We start from the raw sequence: 23,334 nt of genomic DNA on the forward strand, positions 1-23,334 counted from the left end.
TCTTGGAGTTTAGTCTTTCCTAATATAGAAGCAAAAGCGTTCTGGGTACTATTTAAATAGCACTGCAAGTTCCCAATAGAAATAGAGCAGCTGTCTGCTGTCACTTACGTAATCTCTTGAAGAATGACTTTCCCTCCACCCTGACCAGCCACAGCTACTTTGGTCCTTTAGCCTCTGTCTTCATTTCCAAATATGTATGCAGTAAATAGGAGCAGCTTTATTACTACTCCTGACAGCTTCTATCATTAATACTGACACTCTTCTGAATCTTCCCCATTTCATAGCCTCCGCAGTTGGAATGGCCAATCATGTCTGAATAAACAGGGAGATCCACTTATACTTTTAAATCTTGACTCCTTTTTGCCTACATCTGCATAACTTTTGGGAATAGTAATAGGAGAGCACAGCTTAGGGTCATCATCACGATTTGAAGATAATGTCTATTAGAACCAACAGGCCTATTTTTTAATCCTTGTCTACACCAGGCCTAGCCTATCTTATATCCAGAGATTTGTCTTTCTTTGCTTGACCATGCAATTCAGGGGAATAAACAGTTTTTAAAATATTATTTAAGAGTGATACGTGTTCATAAGACAAATTTTGCAGAATGTAATTTAACGAAAAGAAGAAAACCAAGCATACTCCTAACTCTGCACTGCAGAGATTACTAGTCTTAACATGTTTATGATTTTCTTCTAATATTTTTTAAACTGATATTGGGATTATACTCTGCCTCTGTTTTTTAATTGAAGTGAAACTCATATAACGTAACATTAATCATTTTAAAATGAACAGATCAGTGGCATTTAGTATATTCATCATGTTTCACAACCACCACCTCTATCTAGTTCCAAAACATCTTCACCACCCCAAAAGGAAATGCTGTTACCAGTAAGCAATTATTCCCCACTCCCCTCTTCCCCAGCCCCTGGCAACCACCAATCTGCATTCTGTCTGGAATCATACAATGTATGGCTTTTTGCGTCTGGCTTCTTTTATGGAGTGTAATGTTTTCAAGGTTCATCTATATTGTAGCACAGATCAATACTTCATTCCTTTTTATGGCTGAATAATATTCCATTGTATGGATATACCACGATTTGTTTATCCATTCATCCCTCAATGAACATTTGGGTTGTTTCCACATTTTAGCTATTGTGAATAGTGCTGCTATGAATATTCGTGTATAAGTATTTATCTTAGTATCTAATTTTACTTCTTTTGGATATGTACCTAGGAATGGAATTGCTGGATCATACAGTAATTTGTGTTTAACTTTTTAACTGCCAAATGATTTTCTACTGCAGCTGCACCATTTTACATTTCTACCAGCAATATAGAAGGCTTCCAATTTCTCCACATTCTTACTGACAGTTGTTATTTTCCAGCCCCCTTAGTGGGTGTGGAGTGATGTCTCACTATGGTTTTGATTTGTATTTTTCAAGTAACAAAAGATATTGAGCATCTTTTCATGTGCTTGTTGGCCATTTAAATATGTTCTTTGGAGAAATGTCTATTCAAGTTATTTGCCCATTTAAAAAAAATTGTAATTGTGGTAAAATACATTTAACATAAAATTCATCATCTTAACCATTTTTAAACGCAAAGTTTAGTAATGTTCCTTTTCCCATTTTTTAATCAAATTTTTAAAAATTATTGTTAANAGTGCTGCTATGAATATTCGTGTATAAGTATTTATCTTAGTATCTAATTTTACTTCTTTTGTATATGTACCTAGGAATGGAATTAACCCATTGCTGGATCATATAGTAATTTGTGTTTAACTTTTTAACAGCCAAATGATTTTCCACTGCAGCTGCACCATTTTACATTTCTACCAGCAATATAGAAGGGTTCCAATTTCTCCACATTCTCACTGACAGTTGTTATTTTCCAGCCCCCTTAGTGGGTGTGGAGTGATGTCTCACTATGGTTTTGAATTGTATTTTTCTAATAACAAAAGATATTGAGCATCTTTTCATGTGCTTGTTGGCCATTTAAATATCTTCTTTGGAGAAATGTCTATTCAAGTTCTTTGCCCATTTAAAAAAAATTGTAATTGTGGTAAAATACATTTAACATAAAATTCATCATCTTAACCATTTTTAAATGCAAAGTTTAGTAATGTTCCTTTTCCCATTTTTTAATCAAATTTTTAAAAATTATTGTTAAGTTGTAGGAGTTCTTTATATATTCTGGATATCAATTCCATATCAGATATATGATTTGCAAATATTTTCTCCCAGCCCACGGTTTGCCTTTTCACTCTGCTGATCGTTCCTTTGATGCACAAAAGTTCTTGATTTTGATAAAGTTCGATTCGCCTATTTTTTCTTTTGTTACCTGTACTTGTGGTGTCATATCGAAGAAATCATTGCTGAATCCAATGTCATGAGGCTTTTCTGCTATGTTTTTTTAAAAGAGTTTTCTTTTGAAAAAAGAAAAAAAAAGTTGTCGCTCTTATATTTAGGTCACTGATCCATTCTGGGTTAATTTGTATATTGAGTGAGATAGGAGTCCAATTTCATGCTTTCACGTGTACGTACCCAATTGTCACAGCACCATTTGTTGAAAAAAACTATTCTTTCTCCACCGAGTGGTCTTAGCACCCTAGATAAAAATCACTTGGCCATAGATGTATGAGTTTATTTCTGGACTCTGAATTTTATCCTGTTAGTCTATACATCTTTCCTTGTGCCAGTACCATGCTGTTTTGGTCACTGTACTAAGTCTCAAATTGGGAAGTATGAATCCTTCAACTTTGTTATTTTTCAACACTGTTTTGGCTATTGGGTCTCTTGCCCTTTTATATGAATTTGAGGATCAGCTTTTCCACTTCTGCAAAAAGGTCATTAGTTATTTGATTGGAATTGCATTGAATTGGCAGATCAAATTGGAGAATATTGCCATCTTAGCAATACCAATCTTTCAACCCATGAACATGTAACATCTTTCCATTTATTTAGTTCTTTAATTTCTTTTGGCAATGTTTTATAATTTTCAGTGTGAAATCGTTCATTTCCTTAGTTAAATCTGTTACTAGATATTTTATTCTTTCAGATGTTATTGTAAATGGAATTGTTTTCTTAATTTTCTTTCTGGATTGTTCATTGTTGGTATATAGAAAACAGCTAGGTTTTCTGTTTATCTTGTACCATACAACTGCTGAATTTGTTTATTAGTTCAGTTGGTTTTGTATGGATTCTTTGGAATTCCTATGTAAAGTATGATGACATCTGTAAATAAAAATAGTTTATTTTCTTTCCAATTCGTATACCTTTTATTTCTTTTCCTTGCCTAATTTCTCTGGCTAGATAGAACTTACAGTACAATATGGCATAGAATTGTGAAAGCAGGCAACCTTGTCATATTCCTGACCTTGGGGGAAAAGCTTTCAGTCTTTCACTATTGAGTATGTTGTTAGCTGTGGGTTTTTCGTAATTGCCCTTTGATGTATTGAAGAAGTTCATTCTGTTTCTAGTTTTGAGTGTTTTTATCATGAAAAGGTGTTGAATTTTGTCAAATTGTTTTTCTTCATCCATTGATAATTATCATGTGGGTTTTTTTCCCCCTTTGTTTTATTAATGTGGTAAATTGCATTTATTAATTTTCTTATGTTAAATCACCCTTACATTCCTTGGCTAAATTCCACTTGGCCATAATGTATAATCCTTTTAATATGCTATTGGATTCGGTTTTCTAGTGTTTTGTTGAGGATTTTTGCATCTATATTTATGGGAGATATTGGTCTATAATTTTCCCATAGTGTCTTTGACTTTGGTGTCGGGGTAATTCTGGCCTCATAAAATGAGTTAGGAAGTGTTCCCTCTTTAATTTTTCTGAAAGCCCTTGCGAAGGATTACTGTCGATACTTCTTTAAATGTTCAGTAGTTCAGCGGTGAACTGATCCTGGTCTTTTCTTTCCTGGAAAGTCTTTGATTACTGATTTAATCTCCTTACTTCTTATAGGTGTGTTCAAATTTGTATTTCTTCTTGATTTGTGTGTTTCTAGGTAATTTGTGTATGTTTGGTGGTTTGCATGTTTCATCTGGATGATCTAATACGTTGGCGTATAATTGTTCATAGTACTCTCTTAAAATCCTTTTTTATTGCTAGAGGGTCAGTAATAGTATCCACTCATTCGTTTCTGATTTTAGTAGTTAGAGTCTTTTTTTCTTAGTTCATCTAGCTGAAGCTTTGTCGACNATATTCCTGACCTTGGGGGAAAAGCTTTCAGTCTTTCACTATTGAGTATGTTGTTAGCTGTGGGTTTTTCGTAATTGCCCTTTGATGTATTGAAGAAGTTCATTCTGTTTCTAGTTTTGAGTGTTTTTATCATGAAAAGGTGTTGAATTTTGTCAAATTGTTTTTCTTCATCCATTGATAATTATCATGTGGGTTTTTTTCCCCCTTTGTTTTATTAATGTGGTAAATTGCATTTATTAATTTTCTTATGTTAAATCACCCTTACATTCCTTGGCTAAATTCCACTTGGCCATAATGTATAATCCTTTTAATATGCTATTGGATTCGGTTTTCTAGTGTTTTGTTGAGGATTTTTGCATCTATATTTATGGGAGATATTGGTCTATAATTTTCCCATAGTGTCTTTGACTTTGGTCTCGGGGTAATTCTGGCCTCATAAAATGAGTTAGGAAGTGTTCCCTCTTTAATTTTTCTGAAAGCCCTTGCGAAGGATTACTGTCGATACTTCTTTAAATGTTCAGTAGTTCAGCGGTGAACTGATCCTGGTCTTTTCTTTCCTGGAAAGTCTTTGATTACTGATTTAATCTCCTTACTTCTTATAGGTGTGTTCAAATTTGTATTTCTTCTTGATTTGTGTGTTTCTAGGTAATTTGTGTATGTTTGGTGGTTTGCATGTTTCATCTGGATGATCTAATACGTTGGCGTATAATTGTTCATAGTACTCTCTTAAAATCCTTTTTTATTGCTAGAGGGTCAGTAATAGTATCCACTCATTCGTTTCTGATTTTAGTAGTTAGAGTCTTTTTTTCTTAGTTCATCTAGCTGAAGCTTTGTCGACTTTGTTGATCTTTTTTAAAGAACCAACCTCTGGTTTTATTGATTTTCTCTATTGGTTTTCTATTCTCTGTTTCATTTTTAATTTTGTTATTTCCTTCTTTAACCTGGTTTTTGGGTTTAGTTTGTTCTTATTTTTCTAGTTCCTTAAGATGTAAAGTTAGATTATTGATTCAAGATCTTTCTTCTCTGTTAATAATGTAGGTATTCACAGCTGTAAATTGCCCTCTGAGCACTGTGTTCACCATGTCTCATAAATTTTGTTCTGTTTTGTTTTTGTTTTCATATATCTCAAGTGTTTTCTAATATCCCTTGAGATTTCTTCTTTGACCTCTTAAATCTTTATGAGTATATTGTTTAATTTCCACATATTTGTGAACTTTCCAGTTTTATTTCTGTTATTGATTCCTAACCTCACTCCATTGTGGTCACAGAAGATAGTCTGTGGGATTTCAGTCTTTTTAAGTGTATTGAGACTTGTTTCACAGCCTAACATATGGTTCTTCTGTTATTGATTCCTAACCTCACTCCATTGTGGTCACAGAAGACAGTCTGTGGGATTTCAGTCTTTTTAAGTGTATTGAGACTTGTTTCACAGCCTAACATATGGTTTGTCTTTGAAAATGTCCCATGTGCATTTGAGAGGAATGCATAATATGGTAGGTGGGTAAGCAAAAACGTCATGACACTTTCTTACCAAAATTTAGCAGCTTCTTTCTGCATTAAGCACTCAACTAGTTGCTGTAAGTTTTTGATTAGATGTCAGAGATCCAAAAAAGTTGATTCTGGCAGTTTTCAACATCTTAACGCTTGCTTCAGTGGAGGAACCAATTCTTGGAGCTCCCTAGTCTCCCATATTTGTGACATCACTCCCTCTACTTACTGTTTTTTAGACTGCTTTGTAAAACATACAGTTTGCTTTATAGTGGCTGCATCTTTTTTCGTTTTGTTTGTTTTTACTACATTTATGCCCTGATGTACTTAACGAACGTTTGATTGTTGCATACTTAGGTGGTTTCCAATATTTTGTTGTCTTTTATAAATACTATTGCAAAAACTATTCTGTATAAAAATATAGATGCAAATTCCAATTATTTACTCAATAATTTCTCAGAAGTCAAACAAGGTCACAGAGCTCTATTAAGTACCTATTTTAGCTACAACACTCTACTAGATACAGTGTGAAAGATATAAAAATGATGGAGATGCACTCCCCTTTTTCCAGGAGTTCACAGTCAAGGAGTTGAACCCCTACAAATATAATTCCAATGGATGGCAGAAATAATTCCAAATGTCACCATCATAATTGATCAGTATTATTTTTATGGGGTATCATTGCCCACTTTTACCTAATTTCTTTGGTGCCAGCCCTCTGGCCCACTATGATGGAAATAGTTTTCTCCTGCAGGATGTTATGGGGAAAGTAAGGGAAAGAGAACATTTGCTGAATTGTATACACTTTTTGTCTTACTTCCTTCCCTCAGTGCAGTGTCACTTGTGGACAGGGATACCAGCTAAGAGCAGTGAAATGCATCATTGGGACTTATATGTCAGTGGTAGATGACAATGACTGTAATGCAGCAACTAGACCAACTGATTCCCAGGTGAGTCTCCCTTGCTCCACTCAGGTATCAGCTTTGGGCAGTAAGATGCTAAAATTTCCCAGCAGTTCGGACAAAATTAAAACCCTCTCATAGTAAGTACGTAGGTAGACCAATCAGTTGATGAACTGAATTGTCTGGATTTACTTATCTGTGACATTTAGAATATAATATTTTGAGGTACCAGTTTCGTTCACTCTCTAGTTATTTGAACTATATGTAGGTTTGATTCTAGTTCTTATTGGATGGCAAATGTTGTTTGTTTAGTCACATTTTCTTGAATTCAGATTTTTAAATAATTTCAACATTGGATTCAATAACTAATGTCATATGTTCAGGCAGTGGTGTACTGGAGCTAGCTTCTACCAGCTCACAAGAGCCAATTGGTAAATTTTGCAAGAATCTTTCAAGCTGGTTGTTACGTATAGTCATTATTAAAAATTGAAAATATGAACTTGCAATTAAATAGGTGATATTAAAAACAAAGCTGATAAATACTCAAAACTTATCATTTCCTGATTATTTCACTACATGTTACTATTGTCCATGCTCTTGAGGTTATGTACATCATATGTATCTGTATGGTGGGCGTACTATATAATCGTGTGCTACAGGGTATTTCTTCCCAACTCTGTGTCCATTGACGTCAAGTTGGTAGCTTGAAATTGGCCATGCTGACAGTACTTGCACTATAAAAATCAGCAAATGCTACTATAATTAAGGGCTTAATTTATTGTTTTGTCACTTATTTGACTTAGGAAAGTGATGGAGAAAATGTTAATAATACAGACGAAACTTAAAAGAGACCTGTCTGTAGCTATTATATTGTGAATAGCACAAAAAAATGAGGAAATATTCTTCTAGTAGTTGAAAATTATCTGATTCACCCAAGAAGTCTTCCACATCATTGGTCAGTGAATCAAGTTCTCACATACATCTTCATTATTCCATTTTTACCTTACTTTTAAATGTAAGCAAAATATAAACTAACATTCACACCTGAAGTACACTCATTTGACAGATATAGCCATGGCTTGGCAACAGGTTCAAAAGTTTAGCAAAAATCAACAAAAGTATTCTGTGAGAATCAATTGGCTATATGGAATTTTGTATGGAATTGTATATTTTATTATTATTTGTCAATTGTTTGCTATGCATAAAATTTATAATAAATAAACATATATAGATGTATATGTATACTTATCTGCAAGTATGTGTATGTTTGTGTATACACACGTCTACAGACACACACGCACACCTTTTTTCTCAAGAGGGCCAGTGGATCACCATTCGCCAGCGCACTAGCCTTTGCAGGACTTGATTTTGGCATCATTTATGTAAAGAGAAGACTTGGCACTGTGTATCAGCTTTGCTGATTGTTGAAGATGGGAGTTGAATCCAGTCCATGCCCAGAACGCACGCTCTGAGCGAGGCCCCATGAGATCAATGCATGGCCTTTATTCTCAGTACCCTCAATCTGCTGCATTTCAACATGTATTGTCAGAAAAGTAATGAATGTGGCAGTGTTGTTCATTTTATCATTGCTGATCAATTAACCAAACAACACTTGTGACTTACGTCATCTTTATTTTTATTATTTAACAATATGTTCTCAACCACGGTGAGATAAATGCCTGGGAAATGCTAACTATGACATCTAAAACAATCATGGGGTGAGGACTTAGCAACTCCCTTAGAGAGTCAAAACTTAATTTCTAAGTTACTCCATCACATTAATCTGACTATAGGGCAGCTCCCACAGTTGCAGCATGTGGATAATTCCTTCACTTTGTGAAAAGCTCCCTGTGGCTTTCTTTGGACCATGGGCAAAATGATAGGGAAGGTCTGGAACCACATAACAACATTTCACGTTCCATGTGTAAGATCCAGAAGGCAGGGCACGTCAGTCACACTGAGCACCAAGCCCCAGCACTTTTGCATCATGTCTGCCACATCTTAGGCATTTGATGGATATGCATTAAATAGAAGAATAATTGCTAACCATGAGGCTGCAAGTAATATTAGCAGGTATGTACTTGTGTCTTCCCATCTGTAAATCTGGGAATACTGTCTACACACGGATGACCTCAGTTCTTTATAGGAACTTCCTCTGAGTGATTGAGGGGTGTTATGTAAATTCCAGATAATGTCCTATTGAGTATATATACCTCTTCTATCTAAATTTGACCTTTGGACCTCTGGTGCTATCTTTAGGTAAACTGGGAAAGCAAGTTCATGATTAGCAAATACTGATTAGGAAACTAGTTGAAATATGAGAACAGAATGTAGCCTTCAGAATATTAAAACATTTAACAGTTAATCATTTTAAAATGATATCCTGCTCTTTCCCAACTTACAACATTTTACAATATTTTTTTCTCTTTTCACACAAACAAGTGAATAAATATGGCTATAAAAATCATTAAGTAAATCCCTGCCCTATTTTAAGGCACCTACAAAATGACTCAAGTTACATCCGATTTTGCAGTTGAAGAAACTGGGACTGAGAGACGTAATGTGACTTGCCCAGACTCACACAGAAATCTGAGGTCTTAGAATTCTTAGCCCTTACATTTTTATACACGATGACCATTGACTTGAAGGTGACTTTGGTTTTTTCCCTCCCCTCTCACATCTAGGACTGTGAATTACCGTCTTGTCACCCTCCCCCAGCTGCCCCAGAAGCAAGGAGAAGCACACACGGTGCACCACGAACCCAGTGGCGATTTGGGTCTTGGACTCCAGTAAGAAATTGACTGGGAGAAGTAGGGAGGGCGAAAGGGGAGGCCGATGTTCTCTGACATGACTCTGGAAGGTGGGCTCCTGCCCAGTAAGCAACCATGTCAAATAACAGATCTGCATGATTTTACTCCAACACCCAGTGCTCCGCTACTTGTGGGAAAGGTACTCGGATGAGATATGTCAGCTGCCGGGACGAGGATGGTTCTGTGGCTGACGAGAGTGCCTGTGCAACCCTGCCTAGACCAGTGGCAAAGGAGGAATGTTCTGTGACACCTTGTGGGCAGTGGAAGGCTTTGGACTGGAGCTCTGTAAGCAAGTGAATTATTTGTAATTGGGAGGGATTGGGGGATGAAGGGTTGGGGGGTCCCAAATGTCAATGGCTAGTATTTCAGAGTTGGATTTAGTTTGTGATTTAAATTATTCTGTTTCACATATGTACACCTGCTCAAGTGTGCAAGGAATCTTAGTCAAGACTGCAAGGAATGCACATTTTTAACAAATGTGTAAATCAATTTATAATTTGCTTAAGCACCCATCCCATTGGGTTGATTGGAAATCCCAGTCTTCGTTGAGTCACATCAGTATGTAGTAGGTTTGTAGAGTACTGAAATGGTAGAGGGAGGGAGGGAAATGAGGGGAGAGGCTCTTACTTTGAGTCCGGGAACCTGCTGCATCCTGTGGTCACTTGAAGTCAGGTGGCTCTTGGTTTCCTGGCCAAGAGTGAGAAGTGGGAATCCTCATTCAATGCTGTGAACCCAGCTTCTTACACACACCAAGCACCATCTTTTTATAAAAGTCAGGCAGCTTTTACTTTCTGCTCTGCAAAAATCCCAGAGTTTAGGAAATAGCTTAGGATAGGTGAGGAGAGGGCATAAAGAAATTGGAGATTAATATCTCAATAAATGTAATATAGATATGAAATTTGAGAGGTGCAGTACAGTAGAGCTATGTAAAAACCCAGACCTTAGCATATACTGGTTGTGTGACCTCATGTAATCTGGCTTGTTCTTTAGCCTCAGTTTCCTCTGTTCTTAAAGGAAAACCAAAAAGAATACCTACTTTACAAGGTTGCTGTGAGGATTATTTGAGATTATATATGTTAAATGCTTAGTAGAAAGAAGGTACTCAATAAATGGTAGATAATCTCACTCTTATGCCTTGAGCCTTCAAACATCCATCCGTCTATTCATCCATTCACGCATCCATTTTTCCATCCATCTGTCCATCCATCTATCATTCCCTCTGTCATCCATCTGTATGCTCATCAGATGTTTGTGAAAGCTTACTATGGAAAGAGCAGTGAACAATGAATGATAAAGTCCCTGCCTTCGGGGACTATTCCAAAGGAGGATTCAGTCAATAAACAAATAAAGAATATATGATATAGCAACAGGTACTGATAAGTACTAGAAGTCATGCAGAGTAACAGCATAGAGAGAGATGGATGTGCTTTTTGATAGGGTGGTCAAAAAAGACCTGACATCGAGCAAGAAGTGAGGGAGTGAGTCACATGGCTATCTGTGTGGATTAGCAAAAGGTGCTGCAGGTGTGAAGTCCCGGACATGGAAGTGTTCCTTCAAGAAGCATCCATAAGGCCAGGGTAGCTGGAGTACAGTGAGTGGAGAATGATAGGAGAAGAGTTGAGAGGTAGCCAGTGGCTACATGGTAAAGGGCCTCAGAGGTCAATGTAAGAATTTTGAATATTATTTTAAATGAATTGGGAAGGCACTGGAGGGAATGACATGATTTGACTTTTGTTTTAAAGGGTCATGTTTTGTGATATGGGTGGGGACTCAGGTGGGGAGTGTCAAGATCATAAGCAGGAGTTCAGCTGAAAGCCCATCAGAATAGTCCTGGCAAGGAACGTGATGTCTTGGACTAAGGAGGTGTGGGTGGAGATGGTAAGACGTGGCTGGATTTGGGATATGTTTTGAATACTGAGCTGACAAGATTTCTCCATGCAATGGATATGGGGTGAGAGGAAAAGACAGGAGACAAGGATGACTCCAGGGTTTTGGCCTGAGCAACTGGGAAAGTGGTGGGCCATTTACAGAAATGCACACTCAAGAAAATGCGACCGCCACCAGCCAAATGACCGACGCTTTCTCTTTCTGAACATTCAACGTAGTGCTCCGTGACGTGTGGGCAAGGTAGGGCAACCCGGCAAGTGGTATGTGTCAACTACAGTGACCACGTGATCGATCAGAGCGAATGCGACCCGGATTATGTCCCTGAGACTGACCAGGACTGTTCCATGTCCCCATGCCCTCAACGGACCCCAGACAGTGGCTTAGCTCAGCACCCTTTCCAAAACGAGGACTATCGCCCCCGGAGCGCCAGCCCCAGCCGCACCCATGTGCTCGGTGGAAACCAGTGGAGAACTGGCCCTTGGGGAGCAGTGAGTATTGACTGCAGTCTTTCCTTAATTTGCTTGCTTCTCTTTCATGTGAGGTAGGGTTTGGGGGAAAACAGACTAGAAACGCCTTTAAAGCATTTTCTTCCTCCTAAGGGATTGACATTGTGCATTCTCATTTGCTTTGGGTAAACCATAATAGGTTAATGACAGCTCCTGAAAAGGTGCCCTATGAAGATAATGCCTGTTTGCACCTGTAAGCTGCATGATTGGGTGGAGGAGGCGGTGTCACTGCTGGGTGACAAGCTCGGGTGGCCTCCGGGAAGGTATTGTGAAAGCCATGATCAGTGATCCTACAGGCAATAGGCAACTCATGCCCGAGGGGAATTAAGAGGACAGAGAAACTTTTCTGAAAGAGAGAGGGGGTTTTTTTTTGTTTGTTTTTATTTTTAATTGAGACATAATAATTGTATATATTTATGGGGTATAGTGTGATATTTCAATACCTGGGTACAATGTGTAGTGATCAAATCAGGGTAATTGGCATATTCATCGCCTTAAACATTTATCATTTCTTTGTGTTGGAACATACAAAATCCTACTAGAAATCCTACTAGGTACACATAGAGTAATTATTTTTAATTGTAGTCTCCCTCTACAGTATTATAGAACACTAGAATGTATTCCTTCTATCTAGCTGTGATTTTGTATCCCTTAACCAACCTCTCCCCACCCCATCCTCTATTCTCTAGTAACCACTATTCTACTCTCTACTTTATGAGATCAACTTTCTTAGCTTCCACATATGTGTCAGAACGTGTGGTATTTCTCAGTCTGTGCCTGGCTTATTTCACTTAACATAATGTCCTCCAAGCTCATCCGTGTTGCTTTAAATGACAGGCTTTTATTCTTTTTTATGGCTCAGTAGTATTCCACTATGTATATATACCAGATTGAAAGGGAGTTCTTAATTGAAAGCGAGTTCCTGCTGTTTGTCCAGACGAGTGCAGTCTCAAAGTAGCACAGTTGCTGTGTAATTTGTAGTGTTAGATCATTGTCCTGCATTAGGGGCCAAATACTAGTGTAGGTAACATTTGTGCTTAGGGGAGAGGTGCCATAACCTATTGGTTATCAGCACAGGCTCTGAGGGAAGATGCCTTGCTTTGATCAAGAAACATACACTTTCAAATTTGGGGGTCTTAGGCAGGTCCCCTCTCCTCTTTGGGCCTTAGATTCCTCATCTGTAAAAACGAGGTTAACAATAATTCCTGCTTTCTTGGGTTGCTGTAAGAATTAAATAGGATGATGCAAATATGTGCTTTGCACTCAGAGTAAGAACTTAATAAATGTTGACAATTGTGTTCATTATTACCATTATCCTTCAAATTAGGAAGGCCTTGAGAAATATTTAATATAAAAAAGTATGATTTTGGATGTTTCAGATTTTTTTATTTAATAATTTCGAAAAGAAAATTAGGTTGTGGAATACTGGACATATTCAGTGGAACTAACTGCAGGAGGGGGACGGTAGCAAGGGACCCTGAGTAGGATGTAGTTAGAAAGTGTTCACGAATCACTCAGGGGTCTTCTTTTTAATCGTTTACTATTAGTTTCCTTCTAGTGCTGCTAATTGTGTTTAATTATTTCTGGGCTAAAAAGAATGAGAACCAAGTTGTCTACTTCCCACCATGGTTATGTTTCAGTAGGTTAGATGTACTTTCCTGTAATTAGCCACCGAGCATTACACGCACTGCAAGTGTTGGTTGTGTGCAGAACAACTGCCGAGGGCTGAGGTCCATCACCATGTCACCCTGCTCTCTTGCTTCCCACTTTAAGGCTTCATTTGCCTGGCTTAGAAGAGATTTCAGCTCTAAGAAATTAAAGGGTGATCAGGGGTGGCAATCACTGAATGTCTCATGGTTTTTCCTGGTTGGAAAAATTCAAAACTCACACATGTGTATTCTAATGATAGCACTAGGATTAAAAATAATAATAATAAAGCTATTCTTATTTAGGACTACATTTGGGAATGATGCATTCCTTTAAGATTGAATGATTCTGCCCTTGGGCAGAGTTCCCAATTAGGGTGGATTAGATAGGCTTTTCTCAGTAATGGGCAATACCTCATTGTGCCTGGTTTTTGTTTGTTTGTTTGTTTAAAGATATATTTTTTCTAAATTAAGTGAGGCTGAAGCTGGACAATGTAATTTTTCAGCTTTAGCTTGACGTGTCTGACCTACTCCCAGGAGTATGAAGGATGTACTTGCGTCTTTTCATTGTAAAGTACATGCACTGTACGTGGTCTTCCTGCCTTCAATGGCAGAAAAGGCAGCAAAGTATTATAAACACTAGAGAACAGGAATATAAAGTTTTCAGTGGATCCTGGAGTAAGAACCTCATTTTGTAGTAGATTCCTGCATAAATTTGAATCCTTTGCGAGGTTTTCTATGGGTTACCAATTAGGAGTCTCTGGTTGCAAACAAAAGAAAAGAAACCGACTCTTTCAAGTGAAAAAAGAAACAAACTAACAAACAAGACTGTTCATTTAGCCCAAGTAGAGACAGGGACTGGAGTGGCTTCAGGCATGTAACTCAGGGGTTGGTTGGCAAGTTTTTTTCTTCACAGGGCCAGATAGTAAATCTTTTCAGCTGTGTCACCATGCAACCTCTGTTGCAACCAATCAGCTCTGTTGTTGTAGCACAAAAGCAGTCATGGACAATACATAAATGGGTGGGCATGGCTGTATTCCTATAAAACTTTATTTATAAAAGCATGTGGCCGGCCAGATTTGGCCTTTGGGCTATGGTTTGTCAACCCCTGATCTAGATGGAGGGGTAATAACTCAGGGATCATTTCTTTGGGGCCTTTCTGTACCACCCTTGAGTTATTTTGCTGAGGATTCAAATTCCCAGGAAAGTCTGATTGCCCACCCTCTGACTGGAGTAGGGCAGAGTGATTTAATGTATCGAGATAGCATCTACTCAGGGAAGGAATGGTTCCTTAAAGGAAAAGTGGGCTGCCAGACGTAAGAGGAAGTATGTTGGGCAGATAAAGATAAACGGATGTTCATCACCCCTTGCTTCTCTAAAGACTGTCTCCCTTGTTTTGTCCAGTGGGGAAACAAATATCATTTACATTTCATTAATAGTTACAGGGTTTGTTCAAAGATGTGTTTACCTAGGAAAATGTTGTCATCCAAAGAGGACAGAAAAATTGTTAGTGAGAGAAGTTCAGAGTGAAATTCTGAAACATGGAAGTGGAACTAAGAATCCCTGTTAATCAAATAATGGCTAAAGTAGACCTAGAGAAAGATTAGGTGCAACACTTCCCCTGCCTATGAGGGTATAAAAGCCTAAGCAGGCCCCAGGTTCAGACAGTTCAATGAGCTAGTGCCATCACGTCAGCTGGATCCTCAGTAGGAAGCATCTGACCGGTCATTGGGCAGCCAGTGGGTTGGTTGGCCTTGGATCAGGTGTCCGTCCTTGCTCCAGTCAGCCATACTGTTTGTACAGCTGTTCCTTCCAGAAACTTGAATTGGACCAGGCAGCAAATCCTGTGACCAGCACTGTGGGAGATCACAGGGACACACATTACAACATCAAGCCCTCCCTCAAGGAGCTTACCATTTTATTGGGGCCGTAAAGCTCACAGGTGACATAATAAAGGAATCATTATATTATTAAAGGAAAAACTGAAGGGCCAAAATATATATGAGGGGACTTCAAAAAGTTCATGGAAAGATTCATAATATTTTCCAGTTCTATTTGCCGTGAACTTTTTGAAGTACCATCATATTACATATCTATTTACAACATAGAAGTCTCTTTCTAACACTTTGAATTCTGATCCCTAAGTGAAGCTGATTAAAATAATCGCTTGATGTATTTTTTATTAGGTACTAAGCTGTGTAAAAGAAGAAAACAAATATTTTCAGGTTTAGAAATAGAGGTAGAATTTTTGTACATTGAAAAATACCTAAATGTTCTCTCAGAACTAATAAATCTATGATCCTGCTCTACATTTTAGAAGCTGATTAAAATAATTGCTTGATGTATTTTTTATTAGGTACTAAGCTGTGTAAAAGAAGAAGACAAATATTTTCAGGTTTAGAAATAGAGGTAGAATTTTTGTTCATTGAAAAATACCTAAATGTTCTCTCAGAACTAATAAATCTATGATCCTGCTCTACATTTTAAAAATTAAACCCAGTATAAAATGAGACTGTAGATACTGATTAGGGTACATTTTAAAATCACTTCTGCTTTGACCGGCATAGGCAGAGAAATTGAACTGTGATCCAATGCTGTTAGCAATAAAAACGTGTTCACATCTTGATATGGAAGACGCTGACCAGCAAGAAGCAGTGTTTGCACATATTTTGAAATAACACTGGCTTGAGCTTGGGTTAGATAGAAAGCACAAATGAGCCTTCAGAACCAGGAACTAAAAACATGCTTTAAAAATGCATTTTGAGGCTTGATAATTTGCAGGAATTACATTGCTTTGAGGACCAGATGATTATTTTATAGGCAAGCTGATTTTACAACTTAAGGGCCAGAGTGAAGGATACTAAGAAATTCATTGGATTTTAAAAGATAAGGAAAGTATGGAAAGAAAAAAACACTCAAGGTGTAGATAAATAAGAGAGCTATGCGAAGCTTGTGTGGGAAACAATCTGAACTGCAAATGTAAAAGGACGACAGCAGTGAGACGGAAAGTGCAGCTTAAGAAAGGTTTGTCGGGATGGAATTCAGTTAAGTTCATTGGGGAAGCAAAAAAGAAAACAAATCTTGCTACCATTAGCCACTGAAGTAGAGGCTATTGTAAAGAGAGAAGGGAGCATTTACCTGCTAGGAAGTGATGTCTAAATGACATTCCATGATGCTTTCACAGGGAAGCTTCATTTCAACAATTGGCAATTCATTAAGCATGTAATTTGACCTCTCTGTTGAAAGGGAAGTCCACTGTTATTTCCAAATAAGCACTGGAAGTTTTGGTAACCATCAACACTTCTGTACCTCTCAGAGATGCAGAAGGGATAAAGGAGGACAATAAATCAGACTGTTTTGGAAGTCACAAGACATTATCATTCATTAGGTATTTATTGAACACCTGCTGAGGGCCTGAAGCATGCCCTCCATGTGTGTTTATAAGATGTGTACATTCAACAACCCCACGACAGGCAAGTTCTCAAGTTCTCCTCGTTGCTTTTTGTTCATTGTGGATGACTTGCGAACCATTTCCATCACATTTGTCTCTGACCTTTCAACTGGCTGCTTTTTGTGTCCCTAAGATGGAGATGGAGGTGGGGACTAACTTGTTGACGGATGTGTTCAGTGTTCCAGTACCTGTGCTGGCGGGTCCCAGCGGCGTGTTGTGGTGTGTCAGGATGAAAATGGATACACTGCGAACGACTGTGTGGAGAGGATAAAACCCGATGAGCAAAGAGCCTGTGAATCTGGCCCTTGTCCTCAGTGGGCGTATGGCAGCTGGGGAGAGGTGAGAGTGAACCATCTATCTGTATTTCCTTTGGAAAGAACACAGAAGAATTGGGCTAACCAAACTGTATTATGGTTTATATTTTAGTTTAGGAAGAAGAACTAGCCCTAGTAGAAGCTTCTGGATTTGGGAGACCTGTTTTAATTCTGGACTATTTTATAAGTGCACTTATTATCAGTGAGAAACAGCTTGAATACATAAGAGAGGAAAATTAGGAAATAATGCAGATAAATGCTGTTTTAAGTTATTTGATAACCTCTGAGGATTAAAAAGTGGGTGCTCTTAAAGTGATTGAATATATGCATTAAACTAGTCCATGAAAGTCTTGCCATCTTCTTCAGTTTTGGGGTGTTTAAGATGCACCTTTGATCCCATGGCATAACGTCTCCAAATATTCCAAATCCCTGATGAAGCCAGAATGAATAGGTGTTATTATTCCTATCAGAGATGACGTGTTTTAATCATAGAAGTGAATTGTTAGCTGTATATTCTCAAACAGTGAAGTTCTTCAGCTGTTCCCTTTTCAGAGTTGCTTTCTATGACCGGTGAAGGGCAGTGGAGTATTTAGAGCAGACAAAACTGGGTCCAATTCCCAAACCTAGCTCTTATGAGCTTTTTGACCTTGGCAAATAATGTAACTTTGCCAAATGTTTACATCCTCATCTATAAATGAGGATAATAACAGCCCCAACTTTATAATATTCATGACTATGATATGAGATAGTGCCTGTCTAATACCTACTTGCACATAGCCATCAATCAACTATTATAATAGTAATAATTAACATTATTAATGTTAAGAATAATTATCATTCATAGTACTATTGTTACCAATTGGGGTTTTGAGCCTCTTTTACATGTAGGGCTTAGATGCTTATTGCTTTGTGTTTTTTTTTTCCTGATCGGCAAGGGGATCACAACCCTCTCTGGGCCACGTTCAGCCAGTAAGCACACCGGCCATCCCTATATAGGATCCGAACCCGCGGCCTCGGTGCTACGTTTTTTTTTTCCTGATCGGCAAGGGGATCACAACCCTCTCTGGGCCACATTCAGCCAGTAAGCACACCGGCCATCCCTATATAGGATCCGAACCCGCGGCCTCGGTGCTACCAGTGCCGCACTCTCCCGAGTGAGCCACGGGGCCAGCCCTTATTGCTTTGTTTTTAATTAACCAAGAATATACCTCTCTATTCCTTAGTCCGCAGAGAGAGCACATACTTGAAGCTTGTTGAATTGTACTGTTTTGATACATGTTTTATAAAATTTATCAAATAAAACATGAGAATTAACACCTTGGAGGCCCCAGTGCCAAGAGGAAGAAAAAAACAGATGAGATTGATGGGCACATTAGTCCACACTCTTTGCTAACCGAAATCATGTGTCCACTTTCATGGTTTCATTCACTTAACCTAGTAGTCATAGGCAGAGCATAACAGGGATTTTTCTTGACTTTCATTGACAATTAGTCATTCTGGAGAGCGTTGCTGAAGGGAAGGAAGGAGAAGGAGGCTTTGAAACTCGTGTATTGTGAGTTTCCCAAAACTCCTCAAAAAGTTCTGTCCTGTGGGGCCCATGACTAAGCTTCTGTAATTGGAACCAAGCCAGGAGAGTACACGGATTTTCTGGGATGCTTGCTGTCAGCACGGACCAGATCATTCCAAATTCTGTGGGAGATCTGGCCTTGACACAGCGGGGAAGCAGAATGTCAGCGTTCCTGGATGTGAGCACAGCAGCACTGTCCAAGAAATACAACTTGTTCCTGCCTCATGAGTTTGGGTCTAGCCAGGAGTCAGAACTCTATCCAACATTCCCACCATGGTGTTTATTCATTGTAAGGGAAAGTCATAGTTGTCCTAAGATTCAGAGACAGAGTAAAATATTTCAGCATCATAAAGGCCTATGGAGATTGGAGTCAGAGTATAGCCAAAGATTGGTGACAGCTTCTTAGAAGTTGCCAGAAAATAAAACCAGCTAAGTCATTATCTCCTTTATTTGGTATTGAGTCAATTTTTTGAGTTATTTTTGTTCTTTTTTGTGTGTGTGTTGGTTTTATATACCTCAAAAGGTCTTATTTTAGTTTCTTGCTAATGGATTGACCTTAATCAAGTTAATTAACCACTTTTAACCTCTGTTGCCTCATGTATAAAGGGGGGCAAATAATTATACTCTCCTGTTTATGAGATAATGTACATAAAATCCCTTAGTACGGGTGAAGAGGAAGCATTCGATAAAGGATACCTAGCCTTAAGGTAGGAGAGCTTTGGTTTGTTGCATGTATTACTGCTGAAAATTTGACTTGCTTCTATCAGAGACAAACCTTGCTCAATGCCATAATAGAGTTTGGCTAATAAATGTTTCTCATGGGAAAAGAAAATTTATCATTGGCCATTCAGACAAAATAACTGCCTTCCTTTTCCTTGTTCCAGTGTACTAAGCTGTGTGGTGGAGGCATGCGAACAAGACTGGTGGTCTGTCAGCGGTCCAACGGTGAACGTTTTCCAGATCTGAGCTGTGAAATTCTTGACAAACCTCCTGATCGTGAGCAGTGTAACACACATGCTTGTCCGCAAGATGCTGCCTGGAGTACTGGCCCTTGGAGCTCGGTACGGCCCTAACTATTAATGTTTGTTAACCAAACTATCTACTTCCAAGGTATTCTGGGACAGTCCTCTGGAAGAGATGATTGTCATCCTCACAAGGGCATTCCAGAAACTATGCTATAAATGGTCTGTTATTTTCTCTCTATTGACGCACAATAGAATTAACTTTTTATGACATTGCCAAAGTGACTTTACAGAATACGAGTACCTCATACAGGACCTGGTGCCAAGAAGTAGCTTCCTTTTCCTAGAAGAACTATGTAGATACATAGATAATGATTTCAGCGGACAACTCAAGAGCAGACATTCTTTCCTTTTCTAAGCAATGGTAGTTTTGACTTCTGGGGGAAGATTCCTGCTTTTTGAGGCCAAAGCAATTTTTTCTTCAATGACTGTAATTTGCCTCTGTGTGACTTGGGTACAACTCTCAACATAATCACCACAAAGGTTGTGCCCACAAAATAGAATGATATCATTTGGAAAATGTAAAAGATCAACAGTGGAGTCAGTGACCCGATGCCTTTCAAGGTGTCTGAAATGTTCTCTCTCTTCCACCAAGACAGGAATAGAAAAAACAAAACAAAACATTTTTTGCTTTGGTTCTATTCATCTTTTGCTATCTACTTAGCTAGCAACTGACATGGTGAGACAGGTTTGCCACTGTAAATACTATGCAAACTTATGGGGCAGCTCTTGGCAAGCAGAAGGATCAGCTGTGCTAAAATAATACTTTGGCTGAGTTGTGCTATAAGCTGTGGAACCACTAGGGCTGTTTCATGTAAATAGAGTAGGTGTTCCTATAAATACGTTCATTGCACTGAAGCTGAATTTAGTATTATATTAAGTCATATTCAGCCGTTTTTATTCAAAATGGTTCTGAGGAAAAGCCTTAACCATTCCTGAAATCAGCTGAAGAGCAGAAACTGAAGTGATGACGTGGTTAATACCTGATGATGCTTCTAAGAGTCAAGAGTTTCAATGTCTAAGGTCACGTCTGCTGGTATAACACTAGCTGTATCACCACTGGACTTTGTATTAAGTAGAAATCTAGAAGAATTTAGAGCATTACCTCAACTGGTACGATTTAGCTGGGCTGTAAGGATTTTATTCAAGAGCTTAAGAAATGCCACTCTGAGTGAGATGTACAGTTCACTAGGAGTCCTTTGTCTACCATAGTGGCACTCTCCCAAAATGCACATTTTGAAGATGATCAGAAATTACCTTAGTATGTCAGGAACATCCTCTGACCTTCCCAACTTCCCTCAGTCACCTATTCCATATTATTTTTCATGAAATTTTCCCTCTTAGGCCCATTACATTTTTACCCTGTTCACTCAACCAATAGAAACACCAACACCAGAGTTACGTTTCAGAAAGTCTACTTACTCTCAAGAAAGTGGTGTTTCATTAATTTTGACCCCCCAAAAATCTCTTAACCCTTAACGAGGGTTACAGGAGCCTCTCTGATGCATACTCCTTTGGTTTGATGAAAAAAAAAGAAATCTGTATTTCTCTTCTCCAGACTCTAATTCCATTGATCATCCCATATTTTTTTCTTTAAGAAGAATTATTTGGGAAAACAGTTTTAGAGAACTATAAAATGTAGTGCTAGGAATATGTGTGTGTATATATATGTTAGTTTCCACAGCATTCTCTCCCTTGAACACTTTCTAAATACAGCTCAAATCTTTTCCACAGGATCACCACCCTCCCCCACAGATATTTTAAGAGCTTACAAGCTTACATTTTAAGATATGAACTGCTAATTAACTGAAGACATGAAGTTTATTTAATATAGTTGTTCTTCTTGGGCCTGCACACAGGTTTTCTGAAACATGAGAGAGGAAGAGATAGTAAAATTCTAATGCTCTAGTATGCACAGAATCAAGTGCATGGATTTTAAAGATATTTTTGCTGCCTATGTGATTTTAATGCTTTCTTCGTAAAATGATCATTGTTCAAATATGTATTTAAGTGCCTCTACAGTCTGAGAGCAAGGCCACTTCTGCAAGGCTTTTAATTGTGATTTTTTTAAAAATTAAATCAAAAACATTTTCTTTAAGTAGATACATTTGTGACAGATTACTTTTTCTAAATAGATGTATGAGAGAGCAGTCTTTCAGATTCTTACTGTCAGGTTTTGATTTTAATTTTATGTTTATTTCTGTGGTTGCTTTGGTATAATATCTTAGTAATTCTAAATTTGAGCATACCTCAGTGAATTGTGTTAATAGCCATAAATCCACTTCTATGGTGCTTCATCATTGTAACTGACAGTGAAATTAACAACAGTAAAAAGTATGTTTGAGGTGCTAACATGTTGCTTTCAAGAGAAAGCAAATTAGATTTATTAGAGACCAAGAGTAGCATGCCATCCTTCTGCCTGGTCGCTTTCTCTCCCCACGCACTCCCACACAGTAGAGACTGTCAAGAAGCAACTGCTGTTGTGAGCAAGGCTTCTCCAAGGTCAAATGAAGATAGCCTACTACAACACTTGTTATTAAAGAGCAGTATTTAGGAGAGAAACCCCAAATCACTGATAATATGGCTTCCAGAGTCTCTCAAATGAAACTACTATGAACTTAGGATTTAAATACCCATTTAGACCAACCATTGGTTCTGGCTCAAGTCATTGCAGATTTAAGAGTTATGATTCTGAAAAACATCCTCCAAAAATTCACCCTGTTCTGTCCTTTTTCAAATATGTCCTTGGACTCTTTCTTGATAACGTCTTGCTTTTCAAATAAGGTTCTTAAACTCATATGCCTTTCAGTCAACTCCTGTCCCTAGTCCCAGGAGCACATTGAGTAGTGAATGCACACTCCTCATGACTAGAGGGATGAATTGGAAAGAAAGCTCTCTACTGTCAACCCGTAGCAGAAAACAGGTTAAAAACCCAGAGCATTCTAAAGTAAGATAATTCATCTGGATAATTAAGGTAAAGAAGTCTGCTAGGTGATGCCTTATGTCCAAGATGGCTCCACAGCACGACTTTGTATATTGCCTTGTTTCTGCTTGCTAATCGACTTGGAGACTGTGGTTCTCCTTAGGAGAAATCGCGTGTTTGGGTTTTTCATGACAACTCTAAAAGTGTTCTCTGAGCCTTGCTTTAGGTGCTTTGGAATAATGCTTGTCAACCCAAATAATGAGAATTTATGAGCTCCCAAAGGAATTGTGCTTTTGTTTCTGTCTGGCCAACTTATGAACTTGTGTCTACCTCATTTTCATATTAAAGTTTGCAGCTTCTGTAGGTAGGAAGAAAAAATGTTTGACATCAGTATTTTATAACCTCACTGCATCTATCTCTAGAAAAAATAAAGTTTGTAAATATCACTACAATATTTTCTGAACACAGTTTTAAGCAGCCGTGCCTAGTATTATCTGAATATTTTGAGCAGTACAGATTTCTATGTGTTTATATAATAAAGCATATTTATTTTTTCCATGTTATTTAATTTTATATACAATGTTTAAACGTCAGTGTTTATCAGCAGACTGT

General features: G+C 38.0%; 1 protein-coding gene and 1 long non-coding RNA gene across 2 annotated transcripts in view; one reads left to right on the forward strand and one right to left on the reverse strand.

The window, feature by feature from the left end:
* Window positions 1-23,334, forward strand: part of ADAMTS9 (ADAM metallopeptidase with thrombospondin type 1 motif, 9) — a 155,259-nt gene that overhangs the window by 76,302 nt on the left and 55,623 nt on the right. The window contains exons 23-28 of the mRNA XM_008577537.1: window positions 6,525-6,644; window positions 9,281-9,385; window positions 9,524-9,691; window positions 11,512-11,781; window positions 17,074-17,235; window positions 19,662-19,838. Of these exons, the coding sequence (XP_008575759.1) occupies window positions 6,525-6,644; window positions 9,281-9,385; window positions 9,524-9,691; window positions 11,512-11,781; window positions 17,074-17,235; window positions 19,662-19,838 (1,002 nt within the window). The remainder of the gene's footprint in view (window positions 1-6,524; window positions 6,645-9,280; window positions 9,386-9,523; window positions 9,692-11,511; window positions 11,782-17,073; window positions 17,236-19,661; window positions 19,839-23,334) is intronic.
* Window positions 16,781-23,334, reverse strand: part of LOC103594318 — a 36,567-nt gene continuing 30,013 nt past the window's right edge. The window contains exon 3 of the long non-coding RNA XR_550843.1: window positions 16,781-17,150. This is a non-coding gene — a long non-coding RNA (uncharacterized LOC103594318). The remainder of the gene's footprint in view (window positions 17,151-23,334) is intronic.

Source organism: Galeopterus variegatus, unplaced genomic scaffold (genome assembly GCF_000696425.1).
Source record: "Galeopterus variegatus unplaced genomic scaffold, G_variegatus-3.0.2 Scaffold1529, whole genome shotgun sequence".
Lineage (NCBI taxonomy): Eukaryota > Metazoa > Chordata > Mammalia > Dermoptera > Cynocephalidae > Galeopterus > Galeopterus variegatus.